The 13,652-nt window shown below is 37.8% G+C and overlaps 1 protein-coding gene across 12 annotated transcripts in view; it reads left to right on the top strand.

Moving 5' to 3' along the window:
* KIF13A (kinesin family member 13A) overlaps window positions 1-13,652 on the top strand; it is a 193,748-nt gene that overhangs the window by 176,485 nt on the left and 3,611 nt on the right. For 6 of the 12 annotated variants that reach the window (XM_063098413.1, XM_063098409.1, XM_063098407.1 and 3 more), the window contains 7 exons: window positions 988-1,065; window positions 3,694-3,741; window positions 4,964-5,069; window positions 6,369-6,520; window positions 7,031-7,135; window positions 7,481-7,522; window positions 12,654-13,442. In XM_063098413.1, coding sequence (XP_062954483.1) covers window positions 988-1,065; window positions 3,694-3,741; window positions 4,964-5,069; window positions 6,369-6,520; window positions 7,031-7,135; window positions 7,481-7,522; window positions 12,654-13,442 — 1,320 coding nt within the window. The remainder of the gene's footprint in view (window positions 1-987; window positions 1,066-3,693; window positions 3,742-4,963; window positions 5,070-6,368; window positions 6,521-7,030; window positions 7,136-7,480; window positions 7,523-12,653; window positions 13,443-13,652) is intronic. The other 6 variants (XM_063098418.1, XM_063098417.1, XM_063098415.1 and 3 more) reach the window with 3 other exon arrangements.

The raw sequence follows: 13,652 nt of genomic DNA, 5'->3' as shown, positions 1-13,652 counted from the left end.
CAGAAGGATGAGAGCACCAGCCTTCACCCCCAGGGGACAGAGAAGAATTTATTTACCAAACACCACTCTAAATGTATCAGAGAAAGAGTGCTTGAGTAGCAATCTCATTACAGAAAGGACTCTGACAAAATAGTAACAAAAATAAAAATAATGGCTAACTTTTTATTGAATACTTTCTACTTGCCAAGCACTGTGCCTGAGTAATTTAGATACATTATTTCATTTAATCTTTAAGATAACCCCCTGGGGAAAATACTGTTGTAATCCCCATTTTCAAATGAGAAAATGGAAGTTGAGAGAAGTCAGCTATCTTGCCCAAGATTACACAACTAGACAGTGGTGCAAAGTCAGATGTACACCCAAATAGCTCGACTCCGAAGTCCATGTACTTAACCACGTACTATTACTGTCTTCCTAATTTTTAGAGCTGACTTTACTTTTGAGGTGACAGCTGGCTGTTAAATGAAAATAATCCACTAAGTAGTGGAACCATAAGACAGGAGATGTTATTCCAGAAAAGCAGTAATTGAAGTCATGGAAAGTGTGTGTTGAGAAACAGGAGGAATAAGATTGGCGCCTGTCAGAAAAATCTTCTCTTAGTGGAAATTCCACCTTCATTGCTGCATGAGTAAAACACAAACAGCATACAACTTTATTGTCATTTTGCAAGTGAGATGCATAGATAGAAGTACCTCTTCTGTGTTTTCTCTACCTGTATATAAAAAATTCACAACAAAAATGTCTTGTTCAGCAGTTTTTCTGGTTTTACTTATGAAAAAATGTTTTTGATAGACTGTCAAGGGAAAAAAGTATGTACAGTAAGATTTCAGCTTTGTGAATAAAAGATTTCAGCTTTGTGTGTGTGTATAGGATTGAAGTGGTATTTACTTCTGCATTTTCTAAATCTTCTGCAAGTAAACATATGATTCTTTTATAATCAGATGATAAAATAATAAGTGTTATCTTCAAATTATTATACATTTACAGGCTGTCACAGTCAAAGAAGCACTTTCCACCAAAGCTCGGCATATTCGGAGGAGTCTCAGTACGCCCAATGTTCATAATGTAAGTCCACCTTGCCAAGGATCTGCTGCTTACATAACACATTTCAAGATTTGAGGTGGAGGACATCGAGGCATGTGGTTAGGTTTACATGGTGGGAGGCATCCCACAGTGCCAACCTGCTTCTCTGTGCTGCGGAAGCACATCCGGGAACATAGTTGTATGCTCCATGACTAAGCCTTTAGTTCGATCTTATGAATTCCTGTTCATCTCCTTGAAAGAAGTTCCTTGAGACATAAATTGGATTTAGTTGATTTAAAGGTGATCACTAAAAATCCTGGCATCCAGAGCCCCTAGGAGCTGGCTGCTCTTGAGTCTGTTCATGTGCCTGTTATAGCTTCCTTGGTGGGTTTTACTCTGCTGCCCATCAGTGTGGAAAGGTAGCAGGCCCTCCTTATAAGACACTCCCACAGTCTCTCGCCTTTCCTTTGACCATTTTGGTTCTCTCCCTTAACTAATTTATCTAGAACATCCAGTTGACAGACACTGCTTCTAGTGGGGGCCACTATCATAGGAAGAAAGGACAGATTAGCATGGATCACTTCAAAGCAGTCTCTGTCCAGAAGCAGCAGAGTCAAAGCAAGATCCTTCCAAGAAAAAGCACAAGATTGTTTGCCTTCCTAATCTCCAGAATTGCCAAAAATTATTAAAACCATGGTGAACATTTACAAAAAGTTTTCTTACAGTAGGCCGCAGAGCAAATGTCAGTAATTGTTATCATACAGATTACTTCTGACCACAATGCAGTTATTAGAAACAGATAATAAGAGACTTGCACAGTTGTAAATTGAAGAAACTCTTCTAATTAATGATGTATCAAAGAAGAGATCATAATGGAAGTTAGGATGTATTTAGAACTAAATAATAATTTAAAAGGTACATATATCAATACTTGTCAAATTCAGTTAAAGTAGTGCTTAGATGGAAATTACTAGCCCTAAATTCCCTATTATTCCATTTATACAGCAGAATACTAGGTAGTAGAGAAAATAATAGAGTGAGAGCTACTATTACGAAATTTATAGCTCTTATATTAAAAAGAAGAGTAAAAAATAATGAGGTAAACATCTACTTTAAAAAGCAAAAAAGAAGTAATGTAAAAAAAATTTTTTTTGGAACCTGAATCTGATCAAGACTCTAGATCTAAGTACTAATATTTGTAGAGGATGGACGAAAATGTTAAATGTCATCACAGGAATTCAATTAGGAAAATCTAGACTGTGGGAAACTTGGAAGGAAAAATGACCTAGATTTTTAAACAAATTAAGATCTGAGAAAAGGGAAAACTCATAGATTAAAGGACTTAAAATGTATATCAACCAGTTGCAGTGTATGATATATATCAACTAATTGCAGCATATGAACTATTTTGGTTGTGATTCAAAATAAACTGTGAAAGTGTTTGAGACATTTGAATCTCTATATTCGATAGTATTTAGGGATCACTTAATTTTTCAGATGTGATAGTGGTATTGTGGTTACGGTTTTTAAAAGGCAAAGGGGAGTACTATTAGAGATTCATGGAGAAATATTTACAGATAAAATTTTTTAAAGTTAGAAGAAGAAGATAAGACTGCATTCAAATATGGAAGGAGATAAGTATTAGAGCAGAAATATAAAATTCAAAGAAAGAAAGGAATAATAGAACAGAGGTATATGAAATAAAAAACAAATAATAGAATCAACAAGGCTGAAAAAAAGGAGGTTGTCTGAAAAGACTGGTAAAGTAGACTGACTTCTAGTTAAGACTGATTGGGAAAGAAAAGAAAATACGAGAGAAGACAGATATTATTGGGAAATGTTACTATAGAGAGAGCAGAGATTTAGACATCATAAGTGTGAACCATGAATAATGTAAAGCCAATAAATGTAAAGCTTAAACAAAATGGAAATTCCCTGCAAAAACTGAATCAGGAAGAAATGGAAAACCTGACAGCTGACACTAAAATAATGACTGTGTTCATGGATGGGAATATACAATATAAGAAGATTAGCACATGTCTTTAAACTGATCTATAAATTTTTAGCAGAATTTTTTTTGTAGGATTTGGGAAGCTGATTCTAAAATCCCTGTGGAAGAGTAGAGTCGAAGATACACATATCTTATCTACAGCAGGGAGATTCCATGCCTTAGACATATATTCCATGCAGGGTTCTCATAGATATACAGGTCATATTTAGAACTAAATGATTCTGAAAATAGTACACATATTGATACTTGCAGGATGCAGCTAGGGTGGTACTATGATGAAATAAATATTCTTGTCACTGCCTCTTAGTTTATAGTAGAAAGAAATTAGAAGCAGCATAGATGTCCATCAGTAGGAGAATAGAACAAATAAATTGTTAGGACTCTTCAAGAAGACCATTTATAGTAAGATACCACTTATATGGACTACAAAAATATGCAGAGTAATACTATATATTGTTTTTGGGTATATATACATGTAACTGTATAAAACTTGTGTGGGAATAATAAACCTCAAATTGAGGGTGGCCATTACTCCTGAGGAGGGAAGGAAAGATGAGGAGAAGCACATCATACAGGCTTCAACTGTATCAGTGAGATTATGTAGAAAGAAAATTATGTTAAACATATAAATCACGTTGATAAAACTTTATTTCCTATAGGTCTCCTCTAGTCGACCAGACCTTTCTGGCTTTGATGAAGATGATAAGGTGTGTACCTGTGGGCATGGACAAGGTGTTAGCAGAATCTAAGTCTAAAAAATTAGGGGATCTTAGTGTTCTTAAAATCTCTGTGCTTCCCATCTAAATCTAAGGCAAATTATTTTCTTCACATGTCCATTTCCAATTTCAAATACTTGATGTGAATCTTCTGTGTATTCTCACTATTACATTGTTACTTAGCATGATATGTTTTGTACCAGTATAATACCACACATAATTGAATGAATACCTGTGAGTTTATGGGTGGGTCTAACTATAAGTGATTGAAGAAGGTATTAGGTCTGTCATAGCAAAATCAAAATTATTTCAAATGAGTAAAGTGGGGGATTTAAAATTAAGGACAGTTTTCAACATCATCTTATTCAGCAAATATTTCTTGAACACATTATGTGTGAGATACTATGCTAGGAGCTGTGGATGATTCAAAAGGTATAAGCACAGATTATGTCCTCAAGAAGTTTAAAATCTATTCCTTACAGATAGCCAGCTCCTGAGAGGTTGAAATAAAATTAAATAAGCTCATATCATATATGAGTTTTCTCCCTTTAGTATCCCAATACCTTATGTTTGTTTGAAACTTTTATCTCAGGTGTACATAGAGTAACCAAACCACCTAGTTTGCCTGAGACAGTCCCAGCTTATGCCTGCTACCCAGGCAAAATTGTTAATGGAACTGTTTTACTCTCAAGTGTTTTGTCCTTAAATTATCCCGTCACCCTAGATATATGCCAACTTGATAAAATTGGCAGCCTCTGGGAAAAGAGGAAGGTGAATGGGACCACATAGGTGTTCATAAGTGGATTTCACTGTATTGTAATGATTTTTTTTTTTTTTTTTTTGGTCTTTTTCGTGACCGGCACTCAGCCAGTGAGTGCACTGGCCATTCCTATATAGGATCCGAACCCGCGGCGGGAGCGTCGCAGTGCTCCCAGCGCCGCACTCTCCCGAGTGCGCCACGGGCTCGGCCCTTGTAATGATTTTTTAAAATCTTGAGCAAATATAATAAAATACTAACATTTATTCAGTCTGGGTATACTTTGGTTATGACAGTATCTGTTATATTATTCAGCACTTTTCTGTATCTTTGAAATATTTAATACGTAAAGAAGAGCATATACTGCCATTAAAAAATAGAAGGAAATCAAATTTGGGCTTCAGTTCTCATTTTAGAGTGACTTTATTGCAGTTAACACATATTTTTACCTTGTAGGGTTGGCCAGAGAACCAGCTAGACGTGTCTGACTACAGCTCCAGTTACCAAGATGTAGCATGTTATGGAACTTTACCCAGGGATTCACCTAGAAGGAGTAAAGAAGGTAGTGTTGAGATTATTGGGCAGTGAGATTTTTTTTTTTTTATAATTTCTTAGGAAAAGCATGAAATAAAAAAGTCTTTCATGGATGATATATAATAAGATCTGAACCTGAAATTCTCATTAGATAGATGATCCAAAACTATCTTCTTGAGCAGACGATTATTTGATTTCTTTTTGCTTTGTATCCAACATATTATCCAAATAATAATAGTAGGTTTTTTGTATATCCCTTTACAATTTCCTGAGTCGTAGTCAGTTTTGAGACACACACAAATCTTATTACATTATTCTTTACCCAAAGAATATCCACCTTGTCATGTTTTTGTACTCAAAGGGATTTTTAGGAGACCATTACTCTGATTTTTAAAGCAGTCTCAAAAATGATACCAGAAATGAGTTTGATGAGTGGCATCATTATTACCAAAATATATAGTCTCCCAATGCCTTGATGGGAGCAGCATTCTTTAGATGTGTAAATCAGCTCTGTTACCTTATGCCTTATGTTTTACCTACTAAGTGCCATTGAACCAGTGAATTGGGAAGGGGGGAAAAGAGGCCAAATATGGTAAGAAATGAGTACGAGCAAGAAAGAAAAATTATTCTTCCTTAGTCATATAGAGTAGAGTGGCCTGAGAAAAAAGGGGGCTTAAAAGAAAATTTATACGATCTTAATTCATTGAGTATTTATTGAGCCTCTACTTGCTGTCTTAAAATATAGTCATGGTGGGCCGGCCCATGGCTCACTCGGGAGAGTGCGGTGCTGATAACACCAAGGCCATGGGTTCGGATCCCATATAGGGATGGCCGGTTAGCTCATTGGGTGAGCGTGGTGCTGACAACACCAAATCAAGGGTTAAGATCCCCTTACCAGTCATCTTAAAAAAAAAAAAAAATAATAATAATAATAATCATGGAAATAAAATACATGGAAAATAAGACATTATATAATAAAGTGTCAAAATGCATGTAGAGATAATAAGGGCTCTGAGAATTCAGAGAAATGGAAAATCAGCAGGAGTTGAAATTGATCTGGTAAGTGGCGCTTAAGTTGGATCTTGAAAAGAGGGTAGAAGATTTGATTTCTTATTTCTTTCATGCTGACCAGCTCTTTAGTAACTCTTAGTGACTCTGTAGATTTATCTACATTCTTGCCTACATCTGTTGTAATGCTTAGCCAAACATTAGCATGTGAATTTCATTGCTATAGCAGATATTCTTGTGCCTAGGTTACTGCCTCGCTTCCTGTGTGTTGGTTAAGGTGCTCTGTACCTGTAAACTCATACCTTTTTGTTTCCCCCAGGTTGTACATCAGAGAATTCTCATGCCTTAACAGTCAGCCCTTTTAAAGCATTCTCTCCTCAGCCACCAAAGTTTTTCAAACCCCTTATGCCTGTAAAAGAGGAACATAAGAAAAGGATAGCTCTTGAAGCAAGGCCTCTTCTAAGCCAGGAGGTAAATGCACTGTACAAAATAGAATGGGATCGTGTTGCCTGTGGAGAAGTAGCAGTTTGAATTAACAAGTTGGATGCTGCATGTTGATGTGCACGGGTTTTTCACTCGGTGGATCCCGTTCTCTAGTATACCTCTTTCTCAGGCATGCAGGGTCATGGGGGAATTTTTTGTTTGTTGTTATGGCTGTGGTTTTATTTCTTTGTGTTTATGCCTTTTTAAAGTATTTTTTATATTTCAAGTGAGAAAGAGATGTTCCTCTAGGTGTTTTGAAAATGTTAAAGCCTTTTATTCATTTTTTTGATAGAACTAATTATGCTTTTTGCCCTAGAATCTGTGTAGTCCTGTCAGATTTCACCAATAGTTTAACTCTGGCATGCAAAACTGGCTGCTGCACTACTCACATGTAGTCGAAGTGTTGGCATTGCTGTTCTAACTTGCATGTACTTACTGTGTATTTTGGCCGTCGTCGTCTCTCGTGTGTGATGCATCTGTGTGTCTTAACCTTTGCAGAGCATGCCTCCACCTCAGGCACATAACCCTGGCTGCATTGTACACCCAGGAAGCAATGGCAGCAGCATGCCAGTAGAACACAATAGCAAACGTGAGAAGAAGATTGTAAGTTCTGGAATTATTTCTGTCATATTGCCTGGTGGTGGGTTTAAGGCCTTTCACAGACAATCAACCAAAAGCTTTAGAAGAAATTAAGACATGTATTGGGCCTTTGTTTTTTTAAAAAAAAATGACCATTGGTAATGAAATTTTGCATGAATGTGGCCATGACCTGTGATTTTTTCTAAGCATTCATTCTATGTTGTTCTGTTTTGTTTTTGCTTAGTGTAAGTTTGCTTAGAAAAAGGGGGAAAGGCACTTTTGATGATTCTGGTCTTTATAAAAGTGTTACAAAGAGGTCACTTTAACTAATAGTGAAATCTTTCTGATGTGCCTATACATATTGCCTAGATTCTGAAGCTAATCTACTTAGAGGAATTGCACTTACTTGGAGTAAGTAATCATGCATTTAGCTGTGGGTATGTCTGAAAGCTTCCTTATGTTGCCTGATGCTGTTGCCAAGATAATTCTGTAGTTTGTAGCTGTACTATAGTCTGGTCATCACCCATCATCATAATCTATCTCAGGGAGTTTTTGTTAATTAGCTGGCAGAATATATCCCAATGCCTTGGTGTCTGTCGGCCTTGCTTTCAGGATGACATCTATATTTTGCCACAGGTAGGTTGGAGCTCTACCTGCAAAACCTCATTCCTCAGCATTTGATTTTAAAATGACAAATTTTAGATACAGTTTTTAAAACACTGTGTGCTAGGCATTTTAGATTATAAATTATACATTGGTTGTTTTAAAAAACCTGTATATTTTCAAGCCTGGAATTTTGGTATCTCAGCTTTCCCTCTCCTGTGGCTTCCTAGGCTTAGGGCAAGAGGAGGCTGCTTGATGCTGTGTCTGTGTATTATCTGCTCTGTTGGGCAGAGTGTGGGGAGTCTCATTTCCCAGTCACACCGTGCCAGATGCATTGCAAAGATTCATTAGTGTGAGATCCTTAACAGTTCTGAAATATACTGCTACTGCACGCTGTGAAAACTAATTGCAACTTAATCCAGATATGCAGTTGGCCACTTACCTGCATGTGTGGGGTGTAGTGGGTCTTAAGAAATAACCTTTGCATTCCTAGCATGAGGAAAGAAGGAAGGGCACCATTTTCTTTTCATTTCTCCACCCCTCCATCCCCCCTCCTTTGCCTCTAGGTTCTCCCTGTCCTTCTATCCCAAAGCTCCATCCTAGTTCCTGACGGAGAAGAGTGTGCACATCAATAGCTGCTCCTTCATCACTCCAGATCTTAACAAGCTGTGCAGTCACTTACTTGACCACCCCCTGCTCAATTCATAAGGGATGCAGTGTGTGCTTAAAAGGCCACATGGCTAGTTTGTTGCGCCTTCAAATTCTCTGGCTCTGTGTCTGATTGGATCTTTGGGGTTTATTGACATTATCACATCACTATGGTGACCAAGCACTAAGTTTAAATCTATCATAACAATATGCTTGGTATAATGGCATTAAGAGACTGCTGGATAACCCTCCTGCATTGTCCAGCAGATGGATTTACAGGTCACAGAGCTTGTTTCCTGGTAATTTTCTTTGCTTTCCTTTTACTGTCTCAAAGTAAAACCTGTCTTAGGACTTTCTGCTAGCAGAGGGTAAGATGGAACCAGATTCTCTTGACCCAGGAAATCCCAAGCAGCAGTCAGACTCTATGTGCCCAAATGCACATGAAGTGCTCTGAGTAGGGTTTGACGGTGCCATTTTTCTTGTTGGGGTCTTACTTGAGAGAGCTGCATCTACTCTCCTTAGGAAACTGGCTTGCTGAGCCTCTGAATCTCTGAGGCCATTGGACTGTTTTATTCCAGATAACTGTTTTTCAGGATGTTTTGGTGGAGTTTAAGTGCATTGCTTATTTGACCCAAGGTTCTAATTTCTCTTTGGGAAGCTTTTATTTTATTTCCCCTCTTATAAATGAATATAAACTTTTCTTCCTTTGTGACTAATTCACTTTCTTTTCTTTTCCATTCTTGAAAAATCAGTGACTCATGGGTTCAGACTGATCAAGAGAGTTTGAAATTATTCTTGAGAAGTAATATAAAGACATTGTTCCTATTATTTTTTTAACTCACCTAATTGCCATAGTAACTTCTGTAATTTCATATAAAATATAGTAAATAATAGCTACACTTTATTCTTAAAGCTATATTTTGTTGTCTGATCAGTTTGGGAAGATACACAGATGACCTATATAAATAAAATAAAGGCAGCAATATGCCTTTGGAGTCTATCTTTTTAAGTCATGAGGCATAGAGAATAGCAGAAAGAAAGTCAGTCATTTCTTCCAGTATCCTCTCAGTATCTGCAACATTACTCCTCTCTTAGATCTTGCATAGACAACATGTGGTTTATTCCTTTCATTTCACAGAAGGAGAAACATAGGTCTAGAATTGTTGAGCAACTTGCCCAAGGTCTGACAGTTAATGAGAGCATAAGAACCAAGAGTCCAGCAAAAGTGGGTTGACTCCAGTGACTCTAGGTTCTTCCAAAGATGGTGCAGTTACAGGACACCCTACTGCCACTCTTTCTAACAAACAGCTACCCAGCCCTAAGTACCATGGACAGAAATACCAGGAGACTGTGGCTGATTCAGTTCTTTTGAAAAAAGACCATCTCTCTCATGGACAGCACAGATGTGATTATAGTGGGAGTGGAAATTGCATTAATCAAATGAAACTCCTTGCAGAGAGTCACTGCTTTAATGTGGATTTGATTCCTTTTTTAAATGAAGGTGCATAAATTAAATTGCAAAAATCAAATCATGAAGACTGTAGCTATAGAGAAGCTTGAGAACTTGACTCCATGCTCCACTTTTAGGTAGGGTTTTTTAATTCTTTTTGTCCTTAAGACATTGTAGGAAGGTGCTTAGTTTAATCATCTTTAAGATACAATGGTAGATGATGTTTCTGGTATAAAAAGTCTATGTAACCAAACCTCCCTCAACATAGAGTTTAAGCCAATTAAGGTCCTCTCTTTTCTCCTTGAAGGCAATAACTCAGTAAACTTTCAGTCTCCTTTTAAATGTTGAAAAATGTTTAATCTCTACTTAGTTTTCTTTTTTCTGGAATAATTCATTGCTTTACCTTTGGGTCTTTGGGTCACCCTCCTCACCTCCGCACCCCCACCCCAAGTGCATAACTGTGAACTCCTCCCTACTTGAACTTAATCTCTCGTGATTTTGTAGACTCCTCAGTTTTACTAAGGTCATTCTAATCCTTTAGGAATAATTTATCTTTGATAACTTTACATCTATTTCTACTTATTAAACTCATGATGCCTTTTTCATTCAGCAAAATTCTATTTTGAGATGACAGGCCTTTCCTTGGTCTTGAGAAGAAATAACTTCAGGAATAAAAGGACCCAAATTACTAATTTTCACCTTTGAATTTGGTTTTCCTTGCAGCAAATAACATTTTAGTTATTAATTACATCAGGTACAAGATCTTGGCCTTGGAGAATTGTGTTTCTTTGCCAGCTTAAAATTGAAAGGAAATATAAGAGATTCAAACACTTGAAATTTAATTGAGTCTAAACATGACAAATACAGAATCTAGAAAATACAGGCAAAGCCTACTGATTCAGACAATTCTTTCTGATCTTTGTCATCAACATTCCCCCAAACCAGGGAAAGAACTATTCCCCACCCCCTTTTTTACCAGTGCTATTTAATTTAGAATGGAGCTGAAGATAAGACAGCAAGAGGTTAGTGTTGCCAAAAATTTTGTTTTTCCAATTTCAGGAACTTTAGCACTGATATTTAATATTCCCTTTTGATTATAGCTAAGGAATTAAGACTGCTGATTTCTTTAAATATGTGTGTTCAAATACATTTTAAAAACTTAAGTTATAAAAACTAAATTACTTTAAAAATTGAAAAGCATTGAAGAGAGTACTAAACTGTTCTTGAGGTGTTTAGCATCTTATGAGATGCAAAAGAAAATAGTACTATAAAATTCAAGAGGGAATAAAACAAAACAAAATTTACAAAGCAAAAAAAAAAAATTTCAACAGGGGAAATTTGTGTTCCTTTGTGAACAACCATCTGCCACTTCATGAAGATCTCCCTCTCTCCTTCTCTCTCTCCCCTCCCTCTCTCTCTCAGAATGCAACCTCAGTAAGTAAGGCTGATGTTTTGGTTACAGGTCTTTATAGTTACCTTGTTATAATTGTAGAAACATTTTAACTAGCTTGTTAAACCACATGACCAATGGAAAAAAGCTAACTCTTTTTGAGGTTTCTAAGTTTTACTTCAAATGAAATTTTTATCCACCCAGGCAGAGTCCAGTGTCTTTCTAAGAGCAAGGACCCAAAGTTGTAACTCCCTGAGGGAGGGGCTGTGTCTCTGCTTGCTCACCATTGGTATTCACAAGTCCTTAATCCTTAGTCCTTAGGCTGGCACGAAGTGGGTGCTCAATGAATATTTGTTGAATGAAAGTCATGGTTTTGGGGTTTGTTTTTTTTTTTTTTTTTTTGTCTTTTTCGCGACCGGTACTCAGCCAGTGAGCTCACCGGCCAGTCCTATATAGGATCCGAACCCGCAGCGGGAGCGCCGCTGTGCTCCCAGCGCCGCACTCTCCCGAGTGCGCCACGGGCTCGCCCGAAAGTCATGTTTTAAAAGAAATATTTGCAGTTTCATCAGGGGTTGATGAAGTTAATTAGAAATGACTAGGTAGTATATCATTTATTTTTATTTGAACGCAAAGTACTCATGTTTTTCCACCAAATATAAGAGAATCACTCATTTGGAGAGAGACTGGGGAGTTGATGACACCCACTTTTGCCTATTTACCAATCTTTGTAAACATGGTTCTAAAAGTATTTGATGAAGATTTTCATGTAAACCTCACTATCTGCCTTCTTTGCCTTTGAGCTAAATCCTCTCTCTATCCATGCTTCTCAAAAACTCTAGAAAACTGTCAGATCGATTTTTAGTATTTTATAGTCTTACTCTATTTAGTGTAATACTAGGAATGGGTGTTAAAATTGTGTTCTTTGCCCTTTTGCTGTTGGGGTCTTTACTTTACTGCCTTTCTTCCTATAAAATACCTGAGAAACTTTTTACAAACGACTTTACCTGCCCTTTGTTTCCCAAGGTGAAGATTGTAAAAACAGATGGAGGAGTGGCTCTTCTCTGCCTCTGGCTTTCTGCTCAGTTGATGAGAAAAGGGAAAACACCACAACTAAACACTAATCATGAGTAACTAATTAAAGGTCTAGTACACCTCAGTTCTGTCCTTTCTGTTAAACCAGGAAGTAAAAGCTTCCTAATTAGCCTTGAGTAAGCATGGAAGAAAAAAACATCCTTCGTATTAGGCGATAAGAGATTTATATTCACAAGGATAATATGCCTGTGTCTACAACAGGTGACAAGACTTGAACAAATTCAGAAAGAAAAGCAAAACAAAAAAAATGAAAACACACCAAACACGTGAATGCCTTTCATAGTCAGGTATTTAAACCTTGTCTCAACAATACAGTTGCTATAAGGAGCTAAAAACTGATTTTTGCTTCATTTCTCCAGGACTCCGAGGAGGAGGAAAATGAGCTGGAAGCTATTAGCAGGAAGTTGATAAGTTCACAGCCTTATGTACCTGTGGAGTTTGCTGATTTCAGTGTTTACAATGCCAGCTTGGAGAACAGGGAATGGTTTTCTTCTAAAGTAGACCTGACAAACTCACGGGTCTTGGAGAAAGAAGTGTCCCGGAGCCCTACCACCAGCAGTATTACCAGCGGCTACTTTTCCCACAGTGCCTCCAATGCCACTCTGTCTGACATGGTGGTCCCTTCTAGCGACAGCTCAGATCAGCTCACCATTCAGACGAAGGATGCAGACTTCAGTGAGCATTCTGGACCATCGCTTGTACGTGACTTCAGACTGTCCTCAAACAAAGAGTTGACAGAAGTAGAAAGAGGCTTGGTAAAGGATAAAATCCACATGGTGCCACTCAAGGAAAACAGTGCCTTAGCCAAAGGAAGCCCATCATCCCAGAGCATTGCCGAGAGTAACTCCAAAATGCTGTGCAGGACTGGCTCATGTTCAGAACTAAATGCCTGCCCCAGCAAAAATGGCCATCCAGCCAGGGAGTTCTACCCCAGGGAGGTGACTGTGGAGCACACCACAAACATCCTTGAGGACCATTCTTTCACGGAGTTCATGGGTGTGTCAGATGGAAAAGATTTTGATGGTTTGACAGGTTCTTCTGGAGAGCATTCAAACAGGAGGAACCTACGAAATAAAACAGACAGTAAGAATGTCTCAGATGGGCTACAAGACCCTGGCCAGCTGCATTCCGAGTTAGAGAATGATCAGGTAATAAATTCCAGAGACAGCCCCATGGGTTCTGTGCTATCAGTGCACACAGCTAATAATGCACCAATCCCCAGAGGCCCTTCACCACAGTGACGTAGCAGGAAAGATTCATTTGGGTATGTTTAACAGGGAAGATGGGCACACTGGAAGCAAGCTTATATCCTACCCAGCTGATGTGGGGAGCAAATCTACTTTGGGAACCAGAGTGGA

The sequence above is a fragment of the Cynocephalus volans genome, chromosome 5 (genome assembly GCF_027409185.1).
Source record: "Cynocephalus volans isolate mCynVol1 chromosome 5, mCynVol1.pri, whole genome shotgun sequence".
In the NCBI taxonomy this organism is placed as follows: domain Eukaryota; kingdom Metazoa; phylum Chordata; class Mammalia; order Dermoptera; family Cynocephalidae; genus Cynocephalus; species Cynocephalus volans.
Note: the sequence above shows the minus strand (reverse complement) of the source record. Positions and strands in the feature narration are given on the sequence as shown.